At 49.7% G+C, this 24,924-nt stretch overlaps 1 protein-coding gene across 8 annotated transcripts in view; it reads right to left on the bottom strand.

The window, feature by feature from the left end:
* The window catches only part of NSMF (NMDA receptor synaptonuclear signaling and neuronal migration factor), a 32,132-nt gene extending 10,386 nt beyond the window's left edge, over positions 1 to 21,746 (bottom strand). The window contains exons 1-9 of one of the 8 annotated variants that reach the window (XM_015878669.2): positions 21,503 to 21,746; positions 16,024 to 16,085; positions 9,936 to 10,415; positions 8,743 to 8,818; positions 7,849 to 7,854; positions 7,249 to 7,317; positions 3,980 to 4,032; positions 1,817 to 1,906; positions 25 to 146 (exon numbers count right to left, since the gene is read on the bottom strand). In XM_015878669.2, the coding sequence (XP_015734155.1) occupies positions 25 to 146; positions 1,817 to 1,906; positions 3,980 to 4,032; positions 7,249 to 7,317; positions 7,849 to 7,854; positions 8,743 to 8,818; positions 9,936 to 10,415; positions 16,024 to 16,085; positions 21,503 to 21,609 (1,065 nt within the window). In that variant the 5' untranslated portion in view covers positions 21,610 to 21,746. The remainder of the gene's footprint in view (positions 1 to 24; positions 147 to 1,816; positions 1,907 to 3,979; positions 4,033 to 7,248; positions 7,318 to 7,848; positions 7,855 to 8,742; positions 8,819 to 9,935; positions 10,416 to 16,023; positions 16,086 to 21,502) is intronic. The other 7 variants (XM_015878673.2, XM_015878670.2, XM_015878671.2 and 4 more) reach the window with 7 other exon arrangements.
* Between the last annotated feature and the right edge of the window lie 3,178 nt (positions 21,747 to 24,924).

Here is a 24,924-nt window from a genome sequence, read left to right as displayed (position 1 = left end):
GGAGGCTGGCTTAGAAACACTCACCATTATTTTTGGTGGAATAAAGTCTTCTCCATCACACGCCATGGCTTCAAGCTCCTTTTCTGCTTCCCAGTTCAAGTCAAAGTCACCATCCAAAGTGCCACAGGAATCCTGAAGGTCATGGCCTGTCAGAACACAGCGTGCATCACAAGGGCAGAACAGCTTGCCTTCTCTCAGCCCTGTCTGGCAGCTACCTCGCAAGAAGCACAAGCCATGAGACTTGTGCCCTCCTTCCTTCCAACACAGTGACAGACGCTGCACATCGGGGCTGGCATCTCCAAACAGACAAAGTCTCTTGACAAACAACAAGTGTGCACAGAGTCGGATACCACACATCACATAACATTTCATCACTCTCACAGTCACCGAGCTTAAGCTTTCAAATGCTAATTCACAACAGTCACTCTGTCACTTCAGAAACGGGGAAGGAGATGCAATGCAGACAGACTCTCTACACTTGAACATTGCCAAGCTGATGAGCAAAAGTCCAAAGACTCCACAGCTGGTCTCCTTGTAATAATGACTGGTCTGACTATGTTTTCTCAGTGCTTATACAGAAACTCTGCCTTGTTAGTCAAATTGATCCTGGCAGAGAATCCCAGAGCGCGAGGACGGCTGTAACAAACACAATGGTGTTTCCACAGTATACTTGAATTTGCTCTCCAAATTCACCTTACCTGTTGGCCTTCAATGCCTCCTGGGGAAAAAAAACATCTGGAAGGAATATAATTGACCATTAAATGTTAAAATAAAGACGGTTCCCTTAAGCCAGGGAGTGAGGAAAGAGAACAGAGGTGCCTCCGCTTGTATCTTTTGGGATGTCATTAGACAGTGCCGGAGCACCAAACACAGCTGTGTGAACCATGTCTTCTCCATTCGCTTCTGAGTTAGCTGAGGGAGCAGGGAAGAATCAGACTGCAAAGGAACCATCGGGTCATGTTTTGAACCTGGCCTTTTGTACATCTCCCCCTGCAACCTGGCACGGTGTGATCTCCAACCAGCAGGGCTGGACCTCACGCTTACCTGAGAGGTCAGTTGATTTCAGTAATGAGGTTTATGTAATAAATACAACCCATGTCAGCATGGGCAAACTCACAACCATTAAGTCCCTCGCCTGCAGGATTTCAAATGAAAATTGGGTGAAACAGCCATTCTCTTTTCAAAACAAAACAAAAAGGCAATGGGAAGATGCTGGCATCTCCTTCTGTGAGTTATACCACAGCACCTGGGTCCCCACAAGCAGAACACTGTAGCATTACTGAGGATTTCCAGAGGAATCCCTGGCAGCCCAAAGACCAGATCGCCCCAAGCTGTATCTGTGCAGCCTGCACAAATAGGAAAGCAAAGTTACGGTTCATGGAGCGCTGCAGCTTTGCTCCAAATTGTTCTAGGCTACAGGAGAGCTCAGAAGAGGCTCTTGCACAGGAAACAGGGAAGGTTTGCCCCTCTATGGTGATTGCAACCTTGGACCGGTGTGCTTCCAGATAGGGTGTTGCCCCCAAGCAAACAAGGGATGGTGGGAACAGAGAGCCATAAGAGAGCTGTACCACTGCGTGTCCTTTGGCTGCTGCACAAAAACGTGAGGTTAGGTGTGCTTGTGCTCTACCTGTAAATATAGGTACACACAGATGACCAGGTGCATATACCCAGAGTATTGTCTGCTCAGATCTCACGACACTATAGGGATAACAAACGGGACAAAAGGGAACAGAGAAGTTACTCCAGTGGGACTCCAGTCAACACCTCAGCTGGAGGGTTTGGCCACAGGAGGAAGCTCAAAGGACTCAGAACTCACTTTCTCGAGAGTCATGGAAGGAATCAGCTTTGATGGGAGTCGGGTCACTCCAGGACCTGCTGAAGCTCCTCTCACGCCGTTCGGCAAATGCTAGGATAAAACCAAAGCACGACATTAACAGACTCCACAGCCACCTCGGTTGCTGCCAGCAAAACAAAACATCCAGTAGATTTCCATCAAAGCTACACATCACGATCTCCCCTGTGCTTGTTCCTCCACTTGCCAAACACGAGTCCTTTCCACACAGCAAACAAGGGTCTGTCTTCCAGATGGCAGGCAGCACAAGTGCCCACTTTCTGAGCCAAGCCATTGCAGGACACATAACACAGGAAAAGGGGGACACTTGACAGTTGCTCCCTAAACATGAACAGCTCCAACCTCAATTTCATCAGGGCAATTCCAATATCCCAGTGTAAATGCTCTGACTCAAAAGCCTTCACAAGAAGGTGCGCACACAACAGCTAATGATGCTTGTAACCAGAAGGAGGCAGCTGTCCAGTCATTTCTCCCTGCTCAAGTTTTAGGATGTTCTCTTCTTGTTCTGTTCCATCAGAGAAGGGGCCTTTAGAAAGCTCGTGCTTTCCAAATTTTCTGGCACAAGAAGAAATAGTTCAGTTTTCGTTCCCCTGCCGTGGTCTGAGCATTTTTCACCCCTCTTTTTTTTTAAACATATATATATATATATATATATATATATATATATATAATGTATATATATTTCATTTTTTCCTTCTCCAGGGGCCATTTGTTGTGGCATTTCCCAAGCAGAACGCAGGGAGTCTGGCCCAGCTGAGTGCCCTGCAGGCAGATTTCTGAGAATCACCAACCATAAAGTCTAACTTTGGAAATTCCCCATTACATCCACATTAACAGCCACTTAGGGCCACTAATGCCTATTTCTGGTAGCAGACAGATCGATCTCGATGAAGCATATATCTAGCAACAGCATTTCACATCAGCAACACAGGAAATCAGGGCAAGAGAAGAGCCGAGAAGGAACCCATCCCCTGCTGCAGCGTGTCCAAGAGTGAGGGTCCAGGGAAACAAATCACATGGGAAGTTCTTCAGGTGATTTCCATCCTCAGCGTTCATTTAAAACAACACATGTAGCTATTGAGCACGTGGAGAAAGCTTTGAAAACATGACCCGAGAGTTACCAAGGCAGAGAGGCATGCCTGAACTTACAGACAGCTCTGGGTGGAGGTGAGCCCTCTGCATTTCAGGCAGTGCTAACTCAGATGCCAATAAAGACACTTTAAAAGGCGATGCTGTTCGCTGTCTACTTCCCACAGCATATCAGAATGGAGGAAATTCAACACAAATACAGCCCAGCAACACTTGCTGTGGGCAATCTGTACATGACACCTGGCTAGGAGGTGGCAAGAATAAGCTGTTTTCTCTTCCAGAACAACTCTCAGCTCTCAGGGTCTGGCTGCACCACCCTCAGCCCATTCCATGGCTATGAGAGAGCTGTCCCAGCCAAGTTACGGAGAAGCACTGCCTTCCTTGTGGAAAGGGAGCTGCTGTTTCCCAGGCCCAAGAGGTGATTTCTTCCCAAGTCAGACACAACGCTCCTTTTATTTACCCCTTGCTCCAATCTCTTTCCTGTTCTTTCTCTCTGCAACCTTCCTTTCAGATCCCACTGGGCACCTCTCCCCTGGCCCTGCTGTGGGGAAGATATGGTGGGACAGGGGAGGAAAAAAGAGAAAGCCTCTGGTCCACATGGCGCACACAGCACCAGCTCCCTCCAGGGAACCGCAGCAAGTCCACACCTTCAGTCAGAAGCCAGGCAGCTCATTCTGCTTGACTTTCAGTTCTGGGTGTCCTCACTGCTACACCGGAGATCACCAAATACCATGCAGACGTGGGGCAAGGATGCTGCAGCTCTTCCACACCTCATACAAGGGATGCAAATCTCCCATGGCCAACGCAGAAGGTCTTTGGAAACAGCTTAAAGGCTGCTTGTAGATATCCCTGTGTCTTGGAGACTTGCAACAACCTGGCCTTCTCTTCATAAGTTAAAATGGCATCAGCAGATCAAATCCTTCCTCCAGCCCAACATTAGCTTCTTTCTACAGACATCAGTGCACAACTTGGGCTCCCTGTAAACCACCAGCACAAACCCCAACTCCTCACAGCCACGTCTTACAGGTTCTCACTTACTTTGTGCTTTAACCCTTCGGCTCCCCACCATGCGGAGGTGCTTCCGAAAATTCCTGTAAGAAAAGTCAAACAAAACCTCTGAGAAAGGTGGTACAAAGTGGGCCCAGGGGGACTGAAACAGCTGGGAAGGAAAAAAATGGGAAGACAGACAGTGCATTTCCTTCAGGGCATTCAAACATTGGAGAGCAGGAACCCAGCCTGCATCTGCTCAGGGTTATGTTTGTCAAGCACATGGTTGGTGTTTCTGAACCTCCTGGACCAGTGATATGAGGTTCTATCTGGCAGTCCCATCCTCGTGGGCTTTGTGCCCACTCTCCTGTGCATAAGGCACCTGTTGTGCAGCACCAGCTGCAGCCCATGCTAGCAACACTCCTGGTTAGCAGCAGGAGCTGCTCCCAACTCTCTTTTCTTTCACGCATGCTCCAGAAGGAAAGTGAGGTGCCCTGGGCTTCATCCTGCTATGCACATGCACACTCAGCTCGTGGCTGTCCTCATTCTCAAACACATTTTCAGAGCGGCTGCTAAAATTCCAGCAGCACCTTGAGCCACCACTCAGCCCATACTGCCCTCCAGAGCAAAATGCTGGGAAATACTTTTTCAGCTTCTTCCTTCTTGGAAGCACTGTTCAGCATGGCTGACTACCCTCACTGGCAGCACAGAGAGCTCTCTATGGCTGCCTAACTACACGCTTTCCTCCCCAGCACCACAGGCACATTTCAGCAGGGCTGCAGAGTTCTCAGCTCCAGAGGAAAGCCCACCCAAGGGCTCAGGGACACACAGCTGAGCCCTACAGTCTGCATAAAGCAGAGCATCCTGGCAACTCCTGAGAGCATGAGGCAAAGGGGCTCCTTCAGCCTCCTTAGAGCAAGGGACCTGCTTCCCTTGGTTTCTCATCACTCACCTAGACAGCAACTGAACAGGACAGGAACCAAACAGGACAGCAGAAAAGACAAAGGGGATGAGCAGCAGGTGGACTAGCAAGGAAAGGCTCATTCCTCCACGAACTCTGTTTAGGTGAGGTGATGTCAGCCTGCATTGCAGCCCCCACAGCCCCAGGGGATGGCAGTGACCCACGTACCTGCAGCCCACGAGGAGCAGGGGTTGCTAGATTCCTTCTGCCCCTCCAATGTACACCACAGACATCACACAACAGAGACTATTGTTGGTGAAAGAGGTGAAATGACAAGTTGTCTGGAGCACACACCAGTTAGTAGAATGAGTAAGGACATGGTACAACACCATGCAGACACTTCAACAAACCGGCTGGACCAGAAGACACATTCAACACCGACACTGTGGCATTCAGAGCAAGGCAGACACATCTACTCTGGTTCAGAAAGTTCAACGCAAGTGCATGTTTTGTGAGAGGAAGAGCCCACGCCATGGTCTGCACTGCCCCTTCCTTGGCTCCAAATCCCATCCAGAACCCATCAGAATACAAACTTGGAAACTCAAGAAGGAAGACCTGAACAGCTCTGTATGCAAAGCCTTCAGCAGTGCACAGTAACTGATCACCAGGGCTGTTTTACAGCACGTTAGATTCAAATCAAATACAACCTTTTAAGGGAACCAGGGATGTTCTTTAAACCAACAGGTGGTAAATCATCAGAATGAAGTCATCGTGGGCCACTGCAAAACTAAGCTTACACCAGACACCAAGCACTGAAGTTAAAAGCCAAAGCCACCTTTACAGCCTTCAGGGCTTTTGGCATTTTGAAATCCATTTTCTGGTTAAATGTTCCATTCTCCCCTCCAGAGAGGAGCTGCTTCTGGACTGGGGATCAGTCTGCCATCAAATAGTGCTGCTCTCAGCTACCCAGACAGCTTGTCCTTTCCCATTAGTGGGGGCTGAAGACGGCTCTCTGGATACCTCCTCTAAAAACAGCTGTGAGCAAATGCAAGGAGAATTCAGAGCTAACCTCTACATCAATTGTTTAGAGAATCGGACAAAGGACCTTTTTCTCTCTCCACTCTTCTAGTCAAAACACTTTGGAAAAGAGATTATTATGCAATAACCACTGACCTTCCAAAACACCTGAGGCTGCAAAGGGCTGCACAGCAAGCACCTGAAACCAGGATGGTGCTGGGATCCTACTCTCTCCTCAGTGCTACCTGCCAGGCAATCCTTACACACCAACAGAGTCTGCTGGCACAGCCCAGCCAAAAACACACATCAGCTTCATCAGCACTGCAATCCCTCTTCCTCCCTACCATAAGAGCACTGCAGACAGTGCTGCTGTACGATCCTTCCTGGGTGCCTCAGGAGCTGTCTATCACTGCAGGCCAGTGTGACACCCACAGTGCTGATGGCTCTGTACCACCAAGGTGCACAGCTCCCACTCCTACACCCTCCAGCTGTGTGAGCAAGTCATTATCTGACAGAGGCAAATCTCTGTCTAATGAATTCTGAGAAATCTCTTTCCTTTTAAAGATACACCGTCTGTTTATTTAGCACATCTTCAGTTTGGATTTGCATTTGCCCTCATAATTGATGGGGAAAAAAAAAATATATATATTTTCCTGGCAATTTCCCCATTGTGAAAATCTGATGTTTTTCTCCCACTTTGTTTTGAACAGTGCTGAAGTAATCAAGGCAGTTTTTAGCCAGTGACACAAATGCTGTGTTACCCTTCCTCGCAGGCTGCCAAAACACACAGCTCCTGGCCATGCTTCAAATAACAGAGCTGTTCTGATTACCACAATGACCAAGTGATGCGCCCTGCGAACCAGCAGAGGGAAACCAGGGCTCTTTGTTAATAACAGGGCAAGGAACCAATCTTCTTTGCTCTCCTTTCTGCCCTTCAAAACATTAACATAAAGAAACCAACAAACAAAAGTGAAAACAGGTTTCTGGACAACAGATATCCTTGTTTTCCCTATGCCTCACATTTTGGAGGCACGTAGGTAACAATAGCACATAAAGCCACTGTTCAGGTATTCAGCTGACCTCAAAGAACTTCCAGATACTTAGGAAAGGGCTGGGGGAGCTGCATTCTTACTTCTCAGCCTAAGACACAGGACCCCCATGTTCTATCGTGAAGCTTAAAACCAAACTTGACAGTGTTCCTTTAAGAAGACAGAGATGAGCTGCCTCGAGCCCTGTAGCATCGTTCACCTCCATATCTCCATCACAGGCACTTCCAGTGTCCCTACCAACAGCAACACAGACAGGGACGACCACGTTCAACGTCATCAAGCGTCACTAATGACACTGTGAGGGCCCATGCAACACCAGGCACGGTCACAGCTGCAGGAGAAAAGGGCCCTACCTCTGTATAACAGCTGCAGAATCATTCTCTCGTTTCCGTCTCTTCCTTTCTGCGTAGCCCCTGAATGCCCTGGGAAACCATTTTAAGCCATTAACCAACTCCACAGCTTTGAACTGGAGAGGACATGAGACGCAGACAGGAAAGCTCTCACCAGACAACAGAAAGACACTAGGCTGCCCGAGGGAGACAGCTGGGCCCTGCAGGACTGTGTGTGAGTCAAGGGCTGGCCAACAGTCACCAAACCAAAGGTCCTCACTCTTTAGAGTAGATGGCTCCTAAAGAAAGCATAGGATTGGCCACAGAGAATAGGGGCTGACAGCTGTGATCCCTGCTGTGGAGGAATGGACCTAGGAGACTACAGACACAAAGCCTCTGTGCACCAGTTTCAAGAGGGACAAAAGCTTGCCAGCCTCCATCCTGAAGGTGAGGATGGCTGTGATGTGATCCATACAGGCACAGCAGGTGCAGCCATGTAACCTCTTCTCAGCTGACCAACAGTCCTACCACAGGGAAAGCATGAATGAATATGCCGGACAGGAGAGGACAGTTTATCCCATACAACAACAGACAAAGAAATGAAAAATAGGAGATCATACTTACGAGATGCTAGAGATTCCAGGAGATGCAAAGAAAAAGAGAAAGAAGAAGAATTTGTTAATGCTCAGCCCTGTGCAGCATCCCGAGGGGCTCCTCACTCCAGAATGATGGATATTTCTTGTTAGATGGAAGGAAATCGCTTTTTAAGTTAGTTCTCAGTGGTCAAACTCCAGCTTGACCGAGCTAAAACCTCCAAGGCAGTATCATCACAGACCAAAAGACCGTGCAGGTGTGGTGCCCTCCCAAATCTGTTCCCCCGGATGGGCTGCACTTCCAGCTGTGCTGGGGTATGTAAGGAGTGAAAGAGCATGAAGTTAAGCTCCTTCTTTAAGAAGGACAAGAAGGTGACAAGGCCAGAGAAAAGCTTCAGAAAGCAGAACAGCAACTCATCTCCCTCACTGCCTGCCTCTCCTTCTCAGCCAGGTAGGAAATACCTGAAGCCTGGAAGATTTCATTTCATTTTTTCCTCTTCAAATGATCAGAAAAAACCTTAAGCTGTAGGGCTACATCTCCTAATACAGAGATACATCCTCTGGGGTGATGGACATGGGGCAGGACTGGATTAATATTCCCTCAGAGCAGTGGCTGCAGCAGATGCGGTGGTGGAAGGTCTCAGCTGTTCCCACAGCAGCCCTGCTCTGCAGAGACAGTCAGGGACGGCGACACAGAGAAAATAAGGGAAGCAGAGAAGAATCACATAGAACTTAGACAAGGGGGAATAGTAGGAAAGAGAAATAATGAGCGCAAAAAAGAATGAACGAGACACCAAGTGCCCTCTCCCCCAAGCTGCAGTGACAAACACACGATTTAATTTGCTCTGTGCTCTCAGGTATAGTTTGGAGTGGGCCACAAACTTGGAGATAACACAACCAAACTTAAGGCAGCGGTTTCACTTACGCTTGCATAGTTGTAGTAGCAGTTTGAAAACTGAAGAGGTTCTCTTTCGGGAACCAGGTTCGTATGGGGACATCGTCTGGAAGAGAGAGAGCAAAAGCTGAGAATCCAGCAGGCAGAGCCACAATGCAGACAGCAAGACTTCACTTAGCACTTCTCTTCAGCACCCTGCCCTATATTAAATAAGACAGTCTCATCCTCTCACTTCATATGCATGCTACCACCAAGTGTTTTGTAAATCGTACTAAGCCTGTCTGTCACGCTGCTAAAGAAGAATGAAAGCTCTCTCCTAAGCACAAAGGCTACAATAATCCAGGAATTACATAAGAGACATTTGAACAAGAAGGGGAAAAAAAAGTAATCAGGAGGAAAACAACATTTTCCACTCAAAGCATTTTCCAGCCTCTGCCTTTTCCTCAGTACCATTAACCTGAAATGTCCCATTCATGCAGCTCAGGCAGAAATTGGTGGTATATTAAAATCCACCACCACCAGATGTGTGAGATCCTGCAGGGTGGGATCCCCAGGTTTTGGGGCTACTTGACTCTTCATCTTGCTTTACTCTGAATTGAGGCTCCCTTGTTTAACACCATCAGGTGTCTGGATGCACACCCTGCAGCTTTAAGACCATTATGAAGCACAGCACCTTAAGCCATTGGCATTCTGGCTAAAAAAAAGCTGGATGCAAGTGGGGGCCTTTCTTTGAAATGAGACTCCATAGAAATTACACAGAATGCTGTAACAGACACACTTCCTCAGCAGACAGTTCAGTTCATATCGAGGTTTGTATAAAGGCACCCTAAGGAAATAAATCTTTTAAGCATTCAGGAATGCTAAATACTTGTGATGAAATTCCCCTCCCTGCTTTCCTCCTAAGAAACACAGCTCAGCAATGTAAAACGGCTCCGAACATGAATGATTTATTTGCTCAAGGTCTCGAACCCACTGAAGTGGTGGAGGAGGTGAAGTGGTGTAAATTCTGACTTAGCCAACAGTTCTGCATGGAGTTCTCAGGAAGCGCTCAGCCCAAAGCACTGATGATCTCTTATTAGATGCTGGAGTTCTTAAGCCACAAGCTTTGATTCAAAGCAGAGCTTCTGAAGAACAGTGTTAGGCATCATAAACTCAGCATCAAGTTCCATATTAAATTAAGCCAAATCTGTTATTTGCTAATATTTATGGCACGACTTACTTACCAGACACTCGATCGACACTATACATCCTCTCCAGCTTTTTTCTGTGCCATCCAGTCTCTCCAGATTGATGTGGCTCAAGGTCAAAGGAGTGATGGGAAGGAGCAGCCAGCCGGGTGCAGTTCGGGCACTCCTTGGAGCCCTGCCGGCTGCCAGGCCAGCCCTTGCAATGCCTGCTGACACCATGAGAGCCACCAGCACCGTGCACAGGGTGGCCGTGGTGGCATTCCTCTTGGGCAGCCCCTTTCATCACCACCAGTTCCATACTCTCATTCTCGTGGTCTGACAGCATCGGCCTCTCACCGGAGATGGTGTAGACTCGTGGCTTCGGTCCCTCACTTGGCATCTTCTCAGTCTGCTCCTCAGAGAAGCTCCTCTCAAACTTGCCATCGGAGATGACGGAGAGCCTGCGCTTGTTCTGTGCTGCCTGCTGCATCTCGGGGGAGTCCTCCTGCCCGATGTAGGAGTCTGCTAACAAGTGATCTGAAACAAATCACACACTTTACTGCTTAAAACCAAAGAGCCAAAACATTCGGGAAGCTCTTTGTTACTGCTACACAGATACAGGAGACTTGCCCCCAAAAGAGCCTTCTACAGCAGGTGCCCCAAACTGGTACCTCCAGTGCCCAAATGTGTGCCCAGACCTCCAGAACTGGTGCTAAAATGAGAGATACTCCTCACACTTATCCAATACTTTAACTCATAGTGTGACAGGACCCTGTGCAGCTCCACATTGACTGCTTCAGGGGGGTTCCCACTCAAGGGCTACTGAGCTGGGAAGGACTTGCAGGACATGGAACAGCACCAACTTCTGCACGAAGTCACAAATGCTGAATGCTCTCCATGCACCAATTTATTGCTGGTTTTTATATTAACTAAAACCAACAAACCAACGGGTCATTATTTTTTTTCCACTAATTTTCTGCTAATTGCTTTGAAATGAAAGCAATGCCAAAAGACTCCAGCCAACAGCTGTGGCCTCACTCCCATTAACTCCACTCAGCAGCCTCACCGTACACAGACAGCAATGGCACTGCACGCAGGGGCTGTCCAGAAGGAAAATGCTCCTTTTGTAGGATAGCGAGATCCAAAGGAGAGAGGCCCATGAGTGCAACTATATTTGGAGCCCACACACCGGATCGAGTGCCAGGAAATCTCAGCATTTCCATGGCAATTCCATGCATGAACCCAACAGCAGCTCCCACTCACCTGCTAATCCTATTTTCAAGTGGCTGCTAATTACCTCTTACACTTCCCTTCAGATGGGAAGCAGCTCAGGGGCTGCTAAAAAGGCTCAGCAGGGAATGCATTATGCATGTGACTACTGCCCCAGAAAAAAACAAAATCATCAGTGTCCAGCACAGACAGCAATGTTACAAACAGATGGAAAACAACCCTTTTACTTCATGAGACATTTAATGACCATCCTTCCTCTAGCTACTGACCTGGAAGGAATGGGCAGCAACCTGAGCTTTGGCTGCCTTGTACCTGGCCATGGGAAGATGAAGGAGGAGGAGACAACCTCCAGACCTGTCACTGCTGCCACATTCTGCTCCCTATAAAGCCCTCCTGTGCTGCTCAGACAGGAGCTCTCCCAAGGTGAGGATGTAGCTTTCAAATGTGAAGCCCAGGCTGGATTGTGCCCACATCACCAAGGTCCTCTCCCGCTGCTCCATCTGCAGCTGAGACTGAGCTGAATTTAGCTGGTACCAGCAGTGTGTCACACTTATCTCATTTTTCTGCTTGAGATACAGCTTCCTCCACTGCCACAGGGAGATATGCACATCTCCAGCCACTCTGCTCAGAAGTGACTGTCAGGACACTTCGGGCTGACACAACTCAGCTCTGTCTCACTTGTCTCCCAGCAAAGTCTTACAGTCTCCAGATACAGCAACTGGCAGCTGTGTGGGCTGCTGCTTCAGCTGACTAGAAGGAGCCTTGGGGAGCCCTAAAGGAAGATCTGTGCCCCTTGATCCCATAACCCTGCTGCTATCTTCCCAGATTTCACATGGAGTCCCAACAGTGTGCCTAAGTTAGTGAGGGGCAGTGCACCTCATTGATACCACACAGCTACATGAAAGGCAGGCAGACTGGCAGTGGTCTCCTCACCCATTTCTCTGGGCACAAGAAGGAGGAGAAGATGCACTAAAGAAGGCACAGCTTGGGAAAACACCAGCATCTCTTTGGGATACGCCAAGATCTCTGCTGGATAACAGATCCAGGGACAGCAATTTTTAATTAAAAATTGTTAATTAATTTTTAATGGGCAGCTCGAGGTGTTCACCTCATCTCATCAAACCTACTGATCTGTGCAGGCATCGTGATGCTACAGATTTCTTACTGCATCACATAACAGTGGCTGACAGCTGCCTCCATTCCTCCTGAAACAAATACTTCTATGGAGGATGTACAGCAACATGGGAGCAAAGACATGGGCTTATGCACTTCACATGTAACCATAACTGTATGCTTCAAAAAAAATAAAGAAATAATGAAGTGTTTGAGTTCTGAGCTCTGGATCCAAAGGCAAATAGTACTGTAAAAAGTCTGAGCCCTGAAGTCTTCTATTCAGGTTCCTGCACCCCTGTCACAGAGGGAACAAAGTGCCCAGAGTGCAGCAGCTCTGAAAATGCTGACGATTGCCAGCGCAGACAGATCGATTCCAATCTCAGTTTCGTAAGCACTGAGACCTGCCTGGGCTCCATAAAATCTACTGACACATCAAAGGGATATGGCAGGTTCTGAGTAAGAGTCAACTTCTTACAGACATCACAGCAGCTTTACAGTTCTTGACTGGGTGCACCTGGAAGAATCCATATCCATGGTGCATTTAGTTCCTGATCATTAGGCACTTAATTACAATATATTCATGTGCATTCAGCAACTATCTCCAGTGCATTCTCTAACCCAGGTAACTAATTGCTAATGGGTTCTGCACCTCTTGCAGCATTTCTAGTGAAGAGGTAACGCAGTGGGATAAGGCTCAGCTGAGTGATGCCCATTTATGACAGTAGGGATCACCAAACTCATGTCTGATGCAGACTGCCTTGTAGCCCCATAGGATGAGAAGTTTATAAATCAAGGCAGAATTACAGCCATACGGCTTTTAAAAAAGACCTGAATTTATTACTGCATTTAGCAGCCAAACTAATGATTAAAGCGCCTTAGATTTAAAACCTCTGCTCCAGCACCAGAAACAAAGCGGCAAAGGGGAACCCAGATAAATCCCATTAAAAAAAATACATCTGTCATCTCAGAGCAGTGCATTGCAGAGCCTGCTGCCTCTCCCCTGCTCCACACCAGCAAGATGGCTCTGCAGCAAGCCCAGGTCTGCTATGACACTGTCAGGTCATCATCTTCTGTTCCCTATGGGGCACAGACAGAGCATCCTATCTGCAATGCAAAGCTTCCCCCCACTACAAACACAGGAAATTTGTTCCAAATACTGAAGCAAGAGGCAAGGACAAAGATACAGAGACAGATCTCTTGTAAGAAGGCACAGAGGTGTTTTCACAGTTCAGTAGCTGGTGAGCAGCTCGTTAGAGGTGACAGGAGCAGCACCGCTGTGATGAGCACAGTGTTCACTTTGGGGTCTCCAAGGCCTGGCCAAGTCAGCCCCACTGTCAGGTCAGCAGAACTCTGACCCTACAGCTCCTGAAGGCAGTGAAAAGGCAAGGGCTGCTTCAGCAAGGGAACAGCTCTGAGAAAACAGGAGGTCACTTAAATATGACAGAATTGTTCCAATTAGACTTCAGAGCTACAAACTGCTGAAGAAGCTGTTGGCACTGAACCTCACCATGACTCCCCCTGTAACCTTTCAGATTGGCCGGCAACGTTAATGTGAGCAGACAAAACTGCTCCTGCCAGGCACGACCCAACAGAGCAAAAGGCAGCTCCCACCAGCACAGCATCCCCATGGTAACACCCCAACCTACGCTCCTGCTCACTTCACAACCAGCACATTGTGCAGTGGGTTTGAGGACACCTCCACACCATCCCTGCACTGTCTGAGGCTGGAAGGTGAGATTCTACATCCTTTTGCTGGACTTGAATCCAGGCCGCAAGGGAATGCACTGGGACAGCTGGGACAGACCTACTGCTCCTTTCTCATTCCATCTTCAGTGTTTCCACAGATGGCTGAAATGTTGCGTATAAATAAAGAGAAGAAGTGCAGATGACTTGTTTGAACTTAAAAATGAAGTCGATTCCATTTTCAGGTAATGATTAATTTTGGTCTGTGCCGATGCAAAGTGCTCCCAGCAGCCATGTTGTTTTTGCTAATAACCACAGTGAAAGTGAGTCTTTCCTCCCAGTCTGTCACAAGGGACATCCATTCCTACACTAAAGCCATGTTCCTCCTGAGCCACCCAGAGAAACCTCCTCCAGCATAAAGCACTGAGGACTTCCCAGGGCTAATTGCAGTACTTCTAAAACCTGATGCTCTCAGGTCCCTGTCAGGAATAATCAGGAACTGTAACCAACAAACTCTCCTCCTCACCGTCCTCCTGCTACACGTACACCCTACAGCACTCTGCCACCCTCTGTACCTTGTGCAATGAATGCTCCATCCTCAACTGATGTGGGAGACCCTCCATTTGTTCCATGGGACTCATCAGATCTAAGCTAACCATACAGAGCTCACACACCCTGCTGAGACAAAGACGGAGCATTCAGGAACTCATAAAGCAGTGCTGAGGGGCACAGGGTTTCTGCAGGAAGAGCTGATTTCTCCCCATACTGCACAATAGGGATGAAGAAAAGGGAGACAGATTTTCCACGTCCAACTTGTTTATAGGAGAGCAGCCATTCTCCCATAGTTAGTTACATAGAAATGCTGCAGAATTTCAGTAGAGGGCTGTAAAAGTATTTTTCCCCCCTTTTCTATAAACATTTGGATTCATTTCCAGAGTTTTATTAATTTATTTCCCATTCAGTGCTGAAGGATCCCACAAAGGATTTGGGTATGTTCATGTGAACCTCTCCCTGCTCAGTTCTTATCTAGGGTAATTAAATTTACTTGGATCCAAATAGGAATTCCTGCTTTCCCCGCAGGAAAGCACAGAACCAGCTGCAAAAATAGCCTTGATAAAGGCTGCTTTCACCATTCAGGAACATCTCTGAAGCCTGTCCAACCTTCACCTCCCCTCTGCCTCACCACAGACTCAGCTGCACTGACCCCCAGCCTCCTCCTGCTCTCCTCTCCCCCCCCCCACCACCACGGGTCATTCTTACACCAAACACTGTCAGTAAGTAACGTGTCACTGGAGTTTCTCAAGGAAAAGGATACGTATCCCAAAGAAAACAGCAGGATTTTGTCTTTAAGCTCTTCTACTCTCAATATTAGTACAATTTAGGCAAGGACAACTTGAAGGTCATGAGAGCAGGTCCAAGGAAAAAGGCAGGGACTCCACCTGGTTGATGTACACCAGCATAGCTGGGCTTGATCTTTGAATAAGAAACTGTTTCTACTTGTACAGGCCTAAATAAACATATGGTTTACATAGGAGGTAAACATCACTCTATGTTGCATTCTATTTGATACATTTACCCCCATGGAAGAGCCCAGCACTACAGGACACCCTGCTGTGTATCCACACCAGATTTCCTGTAGAGCCTTTTGTAGCAAATTTAAACTGTTTTCTTCCCTCCCAGAGAAGGCACAGCCCCATTAGGTGCCCCCAGCAGAACCCACTGCAGGCTGACAGGGACAATCTGTGTGTAATAAATTAATACATCAGCACAGGTCGGTGTCCTCAACCTGACGAGGCAAATCACATTTTAACCCCTGCTGAAGAAAACCCCAGGAAGAAATCCAAAGGTTCCCTCTGCCAGCAAAGACAGATTGCTGCACATACACTGTGCACGTCAACTCACGAACCTCAACTCATAGTGTTCTTTATTCCTCAGTGAAAGCAAGACCTGGGAGTAACAAACGAGTGCAGAACCCTCCTGTGTGGTGCAGCTTTTCATTCTCCAGCTGAAGCGTCATCCAAGGACATCAGCCTGAGGGGTGACTTTATGACAGTTCTAAGGCACACTCATAAATAGGTGCATGCACATGCAGATAAAAGCAACGTAGGCCATCACTTACCTGAGCCATTTCTGCCTTCGGGATGATTCTGTGAAAGGTATTCTCCAAAAGCCCTTGCTGCTCTGTGCATCCAAGCATCACCAACAGCAGCAGTGAGAGAAAGAAGAGATGGACAGTGGGTGAAATCCAAGGAAAGAAGGAGCAGTTCAACACACTGCTGTCTTTCCCCCCAGCTTCAGGTGACACCAATTGAAACCAGCTGCAGTGGCTGGTTCTTCAATAGATTTAGGTTCCGTGAATTACTGAGATTTTACTGGAATATATTGCAGCTCAACCAGGCAGGGTGAGTTCAACCCCTATGACACATCAAGAGAGCAAACCCACAAATATTCCAGCCTGGGAGCTCTCTGCATTCAGCCCACACAGGAAAGGCAAGGTCAAGGCATGCATTCCCTCATATAAATACTGGGTGGAGACTCACAACCAGGTGCCCACCTCCCTGGGAAGTCAAGCCAAGGACTCTGAGTGGCTGCAGCTTCTCATCACAGAGCAGAAGCACAGGTGAGGAGCACAGGGCTACTCAGAAACGTGCTGCCAACACCAGCTGAGCCCACAGCTCCGTCCCTGCCATCACACTGCACTGCTCCTTGTGCTGCTGGTCAGCCTAAGAACAAACAGCCCTGGATGCCTGATCACAGCTCTCCAGTGACAGTTAATAAGCCAGCGAAGCCTGCACAGCACAATGTGCAATGGGGGTTTTCCAGCCAATTACACTGCAAACTCCAGACTAATTGTTTGCCTATTATCTCAGTGGTTCCCTTCTACATTTCTGCCTCTCAAGTGCCACTAAGGCTGTTCCTCAGCAGGTCTCCCACAGATGCCCACACGTGCCTCTTGCCAAGAGGACTCGGATGGCCACGCTCACTCCTTATGCCTGGCCTCACCTTGCCAAGCCTCCCGCCCTCCTTCCCTGCCCTTGCTGTGCCCACTCACCCCAGTTTGCCAGCACCTGCCAGCATCATTAACGTGCTATCCACCCCCTTTCCCTGCCTGTGTGATGACATGATCGAAATAAAGCCAGAGCAAAACTCAAGCGGCTGGTAACTGCTTTATTCTGTATCTCAGCCACCATAGCCAAAGTCCAGCAGCCTCACTGATGGCACTGGACAGTAACCCTGCTGCTGGGCTGGAGAGACACATGATTTAACCTGCAAGAGATGGAAAAAAGAAACTTGTTTCACTTGCGTGAAGTGCAAGGTGCCTTCCATGGGCACAAGGAGAGGAGCCCTGCATGTGTGACACTGTGAAAGCAGCATACAAATGTGCAGGTAGCTATTGAGGGGCAGTCAGCTGATGACACAAGTTCAGCCCTGACTCATCTAGAGGGAGGTTTTCATTTTAATGGCAGATCAGACCTGCACATAACAGCTTGATTTACCCGGACATCAACCAGGTCCCACTGCCTGGGTGTACAGAGCTACTGAGCACAACCAGCAAGGAATGCTGCCTGTGCCCCAAAGGAAACACCACCATCTTCTTTGGCTTCTCCTCCAACAGAGCTACTTCCAGAGTGTGGAGGGTGGGATGGGACAACACAGGCAAAGGCAGCCCCCCTTCTGCAGGCATCTCAGCACTCAGTGCTGGTGTCAGGGCTGGAGCCGTGTCTGGAAGACAAACAGACTGAGATCTGGCAGAGAAGCAGAGAAGGTTTAGACAAACATTTGCTAGAAGGAGGAAAGCCGCCAATTAACGGAGATATCAATTACAGTGTGATGAGTACGGAATAGCCTTTACGTCTCTGAAATAATCACATCAACGGGATAAAAGGAGCCTTGATACGTGCTGGCAGATACGGGAAATTGATGCACAGAAATTTATGCATTCCATTAACCTGACACTGACATGAGTGAGCAGATTGTATCAAAACACTCAGAAATACATGGAAGTGCTGCGGTAACTACACTCCGAGCACTGCAGCAGGATAAGCAGAACTCAGAGTATTGAGAAGTATTGCACGGAAAAGAGAAAAGAGCAAACAGCTCCTCATGCACACTGAGAACCAACAGCAGCCCTGGGAACACCACAACATGCCCATCGTTAACAGCTCTATCACACAGAAAACACTGATGTTCATAGCGGTTAAACCCAATGGCAGCATCACGCTGACAAAAGTTGGCATTCTGCAATAGTGAAGTAACAGAAAAACTGCCACCCTTGGGAAAAGGAAAAGCAATGCTGAGATGCTGAAGTCAAAGTCTGGACCATCTCGGAGGAATTTCTATTTACAGTGCTCTGACAGGAGGAGACAGAACAGAGCAGGTAACCAAAACATGAGAGTTCAGACCATCCATGGGAAAACTCAAAGCAGAAAAAAGGAATCCAGACTCCACTAAGAGCCCCGATCTAAGCCAGAAATGACTCTGCAGTAAGAAACCCGAGGTAAGGAGTGCACTCAGGTACATCGGTGTCTCATCAGCACAGGACAGACACCTCCTGAGCCTCTGTGGACTTGTTTTAAAGCACCCTCTGGCCTCAGCAGTCAGCAAAGGGGGAGTGAGGCAGAATTCTCCTCTCTCTGAGGGGCAAACACCAAAGTCCTGACACTCATACCCAACTCACGGATGTGCTGTGCTAACTATACCAAGGAGAAGTTCTGGAACACCCAGCAGAAGCCTCATGTCCTCTGCAAGCACTGCTGGACCCCTGACAAGAAAGCTACAGACCAGGGCAACACCAAGCGGAGCTGCAGCAGTTTATTGCCACGTCTGGGACATCAGCATCGTTCGGTAGGGACAAAGGCAGTGAGGATAAAGAGAGCTGCTTCTAAAGGCTTTGGTTCATCTCTGCCCTTGAAGGCACGCTGAGGAAGCCAAGGAGAGCGTGTCCGATGCTTCTCAGGTCTGATGGGAACACGCAGATGCCCAGATCACAGCAGCCAGAGCTGCTGGCACAGGGGCAGCACCAAGGTCACAACACAAGGACAAGGACACATCCCTGCCATCCACGGGCATGCCCCAAAAGCTGCAAGGCAAAGAAAAACAGCACACACATGAAAGGAACAGCACGACTGCAAGATCCCACAGCTCAAACCTGAGCAAAGCAATGCTGCTGAGCCAGCACCATGTCCAGGCTGTGGGACTGGAGCTGTGTGCTGCAGCTTCCTCAGGTGAGGACGGGACTGCAGAAACCAAAGGCACAGCACCATGGATGCCCTCAATGATGCTAAAACAGAGCAACTATTACATAGCTCCTCAAAAATAAGGGCAAAGTCCTAACATACAGCACGCTGCGTGGAGCTTAATGAATTCTCCTGGGACAGGAGATCCCCTGAGCAGCTCTGCAGAGATTTTAATTGAAGAAGCTGGGGAGTTTGCAGCTCCTGCTTGGATCACATCCCTCACAGCAGCAAACAAACGACGCTCCCTGCTCAGCGAGAGGGGTAAATGTGCACACACACTCCAGCTGCATGCAATAAAAATACAGCAGCAGCTGTTTGGACTTTGCAGTGCATCTCAGGATGTGATTTTTTTCCTTTGAAAAAGTCACCCACCCCAGGTGAAATACAAACAGAGCGGAGCTCAGGAGGAGCTGAGATACAACCCCAGAGCATTTCTTCCTGCAGCACAAATGCAAGGCCCCAGAACTGCCCACATGAAACTGTGGGGGCCAGGTTGTTGCAGCAGCTTTACCCATGCAGGTGATCCAAGCCCTCTGGGGAAGGGCAGAGCAGCCTATCTGTATGTATTACCTACCATCCTGCAAAGCCCTCTCAGTAAAGAAATGAGATGAGGATGTGGGATGCAGAAAGAGAACTCAGGGCAGAGAAGAGACAGTGTGCACTGGGAAGCTTGGAGAAACCTTCCAGCAGGTGGATGCTGTAGAAATGCTGAGGATGGCTGTGACTGCACGAGGCAGAGGCTGACACACACGGGACAGAGGCAAACCAGCAGTGCTCGCTCCACACCAGCATCACCTTCACACAAAGGAGCAATACCAGGCACTCTGCATTCCCTGCCCTCCCCAAAGGCTTTTTCAATTGGGCATTTCTAAATGGGGAACGAACAGGGAGACACCCAGCAGCGCTGCGCAATGGCCAACCTGACCACCCCACTGAGACCTCATGTTGTGCAGCCCACCCACCCAACCCCTCTGGTCTAAGCACCACGACTCACCCCCACCAGACACCTTGGAGCTCCCACGCAGCAGCAGCAGCCGCCTGTCAGTGGCTGCAGCACACACACAGCAAAGCAGGAGCTGGACTCTGCAGATTTCACACTACACGAGTACTATGTGCCCATCCTGATGTGGGCAGTTGCATTCCAAATGCGCTCGCTGCTCTCAGACACCCACGCTACCATTTGAAATCTTCTCGCCTATTACAGAATATGTTGTTTGTGTGACTGGCTGTCTAATCCTCCTCCCAGAGCCCCATTACAGCACTCAAGGTGCGTTTTATGTCATTCGTTTCTAACCACCTGGCTGACATCTGCCAAAAAGAATCTCACAGCTGAACCTCTGAACAGCACCGAAGGCGCTCACGTTCCCAGCTATGAACACAGAGCACTGCAACACAGGGAGAAGTCCCAGGTTCTGCCTGGACAGCTTTCTCCAGATGGACTCCAGAAGGTGCCACACAAAAGGTCAGCACCGCACAGACAGCACAGACAGCACAGACAGCTTCGGTGGTGGTGCTCCCTTCAAGCCCCGAGACCTTCCATCCACAGTGAGATGCCGTAACACTGAGCCCCAGCCTCGCAGAGGTGATGGATGTCAGAAGCAGATCAAGCCCTACACATGACTCCAGGCTGTTCCAGAGCAGTTCTGACACAAAGGAGGTTACGTAACACAGCTGAAAAGTTTATTTCTTCCCTTTTTTCCTCAGCAGAGCACACAGCTCGTGTGGACACAGCAGAGCCCCGCACAGACCTGCCCGGTACAAGGCTGTGCTGGAAGGTCCCTAAGAGCCGTTCCACGCACTGACACACGCTGCAGTGAGGCAGGAGGGTCGGCTCCGTCCTTCCCAGCAGCGGGCACAGCTCCGCCGTTACGGCTTTACGAACTCAAGCACAGACACGGACAAACAGGTTTACTATGATGTCCTACGTCTGACTCTCATAAGCACTACGGGCACCCACAGCCAGCAAAGCCCTGCGCCGCAAGGCATGAAAGCACGACAGGCACAAGCACGGAGCCCAAAGCTCCCGCTGCTCAGCACGGCGGCTCCGGGCACTGCAGAGCAGGGCAGATGCGATGGGTCTGCAGTGTGTCTCCCAGGGCCGTGCGATGTTCCCGCAGCAGGTTTCCCACGCAGCGGAACGGGAGCCCTTGTAGGGGTGGCATTTCAACCGATTAAAAGCCACCGAGCGGACCGACGGATCACAAAGCCCCGGCGCCGCCAGATCCGCTCCGCAGAGCCCCGCAACGCTCCGGTTCTGCCGGAGCCTCGTACGGTGCAGGTCGCGCAGCGGGGACCCGCACACACGGCTCAGCCCCGGGGGCACCGTGAGACCCGCAGCCCCCGCTCCATCCCACCACCCACCTCACTTTGGCCGCCACCGACGACATGGCCTCGTTCCTCAGCGTTTTCCTTTTGGACACGGCTGTGCCCATATTCGCACGGGGGATGACGGCCGGGGGAGCGCTCATCGCACGAGCCCGAGGCCGCCCATGCCGCGGCGGGGCCGGGGCCGCTCGTTGTGTCAGCGCCCCGCCATGCCGCCCCGCTGCCCCCGGCGAGTGCGGCGCTCCGCCTCGGCCGCCGTCTGCTCATTGACTGCGGCAGGAGGGAGGGACGGGGCGCGGCCGGACGCCCAGGAAGCGCCGCTATATTTGGCCGTTCCTCCTCCTCCTCCTCCTCCTGACATCATGGCGGGCGGCCCGAGGGGCTGCGGGCTCCGCTAAGGTGTGAGGCGGTGCTGCCCCCCGGGATGCGCGGCTCCGTGTCGGGCCGTTTGGCATCAAAGCGTCGCCCTCCGCTGATGGGATCGATGATGTCCCGACCCCGGGTGGATGCTCCGTAACAAAGCAAAGCCGGAGAGGGCGGTGACGGGCTCCCGAGTTGCACACTCGGTGCTGCTGCTCAACACGCGACCTGCACGGCGCACATCGTCAGCTTTAACGCTGCTCCGAGGATGGGAAGGTGCTGGTGGCCGCAATGGTGACAGCGATAGAACCCGAGGGCCCGAAGTTGTGATGGTCAGAGCTCAAGAAGCAGCTGGACGCCTCCAACACACGGCCTGATTTTGGGCTGCAGAGCCAGGAGTTGGGCTCAATGATCCTTATGGGTCTGTTCCAACTCAGGACAGTCCGTGTTGTTTTCTCTGTACCCAGGCACGGGCTCGTGCTCACTGTCCTTCAGGGACCTTCTATGGAAGAGACAGAAAATCTAGGAAACACTTCAGCCTTGTCACCCATTAATTCAAATCTGCAAGAAAATAAATGTAATTTCTTGTTCTTGCAATTATCTGGTTCTGTTAATCTACAACTTGGGAAGCAAAATCAGTTAGGGAGCAGAAAACCCCACTGCTCTGCTGCGTATGGACACAAGGATCTCAGTGCCTGGGTTCTGTCACATGGGCAGAGGAGCAAGGCACCATGAACAGCAGATGTGCAGAAATGAATCTCTGCTTAGAAACCAGCCGTGAGAGACAAAGTTCCCACGTGTTGAATGAATCTTTTTAGCTTAGACTGAAGGAGAGGTGCTAAATGACGTCAGCCTCTCCATCAGTGCCACCACGAGAGCTGGTCACCGTGCCCTGCTCACTTGTAAGGGCTGCCTGTACTGACATCACTGTTCCCATGGGGTTTGCAGCCCAAGCAGGATGAGCGGGGCTCAGCTGTGACCCAGGGATGAACTAAGTGATGAGGTGATAAATGCTGGTCACACCATGTGCTGATATCAGAGAGCAGGTAGGGCAGGTGTGCCTCAGTCCTGTGTGCCTTATTAATGCTGCTGCCAGCTCAGAAATGCCCCTTTAGAGGTGTGCACGCTGCCACAGCCCAAACCTTTCACTGTCCTTACTCCCACTTTTCTTTGTACCAGATAATTGGAGGAAAAAAAATACTCTTCATTTCACGATATTTAAATATTTTGCCTGCGGTAGAAAACGCTGCTCTAAAAAAGAAGAAAACCAACAGACCTTTCTACTCTAACCCTGACGTAACCCCCCCAGATCTACATGAACACCCAGCACTTCACAGTGCTCAGTACTGACAGTCCCAGAACATGAGAGGGATGTCTCCACCTTCACCCCACTTTCCGGCCACAGTGTCCCACATTTTGCCCCTCTGGAGCTCTTTCAAACTCGCCCTCATCCACCACTCAGTGATGCTCAAGGCAGGGCCCACTTCAAGGCACTGCCCAGAGCTTGGCTGGATTTCAGAGCTCCCCATGTCCATCTCAGGGCTATGGCAGTCCCACAGGGAAGGATTTTTGCCATGACTGAACAGAATTCCCCTTGTTGCAATTCACATCCAGTGCTCGTTCACCCCTGTGGGGGGCCCTGCTCCATCCCTCCTTGGTCCCTGCAGGCAATGGCCCATCTCCCTGCAGTTTCCATCTTGCTCTCTGCTCCTTTCCCCACCTGCACTTCAGGTTTCCTCTTTGCTTTCAGGTTTCTCCTGGTGTCTGGGGGTTCAGGCAGCCCAGTGTGACAAAGATGGGGGTGCAGCCATTGTGCCAAGCGCCTACAGCTCATTAAAGCTGGCGAAATGCCTTTACTTCGTGCTAGGAAAAGAGTCAGGCGAGCCAGGCAGACGGTTCCCCATCACTTCTCCATGGCAACAGGCCTTCCAGATGCATGTAGGCAAACAGGCCGAGGAGGCAGAGAGCATCGCAGTCCCTCTGCCCACACCCCAAACCTCCTCTGGTGGGGCTCCCTGCTGAGCTCACTCCATGTGAGGGGAGCACACCCCAAAACTGCTTCAAAACCAACCACAGCCATCAGAGAAATGCTCTGCTCCTTCCACCGGTGAAGGTGAAATACTCAAAACCTGAGACAGGCAAAATCCATCCCAGCCACTGATGATTTTTATCTACATCAATGTGTCATGCTTGGAAAATCTGGTATCACAGAATCCTTGCAAAGCAAAAGACGTGTGTTAGTCTGGTGTGAGATCCCGAGTCCTCTGCCTTGTTAGGGCTAAGATAAGCTGAGTTGAGAAGGGCTGGTGGCTTTCAGATATGAAGGATGCAGCCTTTTAGAGCTTAGAAAAGTAATTTCTGTCTAAACGAGCAAAAGAATGTGTGTCCTGGCCGTCTAAAGTATAAAAACCAAATGGGAACAAGAATCTTGAAAATGGATTGAAAAAAAGAACTTGCTGCTGATGCTGAGGCATTCAGAGTCATAATACATGAGACACCGTGAAGATTTATACAAGGACCACATGATAGTGAGGAACTAAGTAATAAAATGGCTCAGAACATCCAGTCTAGATAGTTACAGAGATAGGCAGACGGGAGAACAGCCGCAGGTGCAGAGCTCAGCGCTGGGCTCTGCTCTGATCCTCGTCCTCATAAACGTCCTTTTCTCCCACATTCACCTGGATCTCATCCCTTCCCGAGCTGCTCCACAGGCTGGTGGCTGCCTTTGGGTTTAGTGTAAACCCAGGAGTCTCGTGGGCAGCAACATTGCAGCGTGTAAAGCATAAAACCAGGACAAAGCATGAGCTCAAACAAACCAGGAGGTCACTAAACTATCACCCAGTTACCTCCCCACTTGGTTAATGTGGTCACTTTGAGATGTTCCTGTTGAATTCATCGATTAGGAGCCTGGCTCTAATGAGGCACTGTAAGTAAATAACTCTCCCCAAAGTGAAATGAAGCAATACATCACAGGAGCAATATCGATAGTTCATGAGTTGGAGCCAGCCAAGAATTGTGGTTTTGCTTGGAGCAGATTCGCTTGGACAGAGCTGTTCCTCAACAGCCGTGCACTTGGCATTGGAAAATAAGAGCTTGTT

The sequence above is a fragment of the Coturnix japonica genome, chromosome 17 (assembly GCF_001577835.2).
Source record: "Coturnix japonica isolate 7356 chromosome 17, Coturnix japonica 2.1, whole genome shotgun sequence".
NCBI classification, from domain to species: Eukaryota; Metazoa; Chordata; class Aves; order Galliformes; family Phasianidae; genus Coturnix; species Coturnix japonica.
The sequence above is the reverse complement of the archived record's forward strand: the minus strand, read 5'-3'. Positions and strand labels throughout refer to the sequence as shown.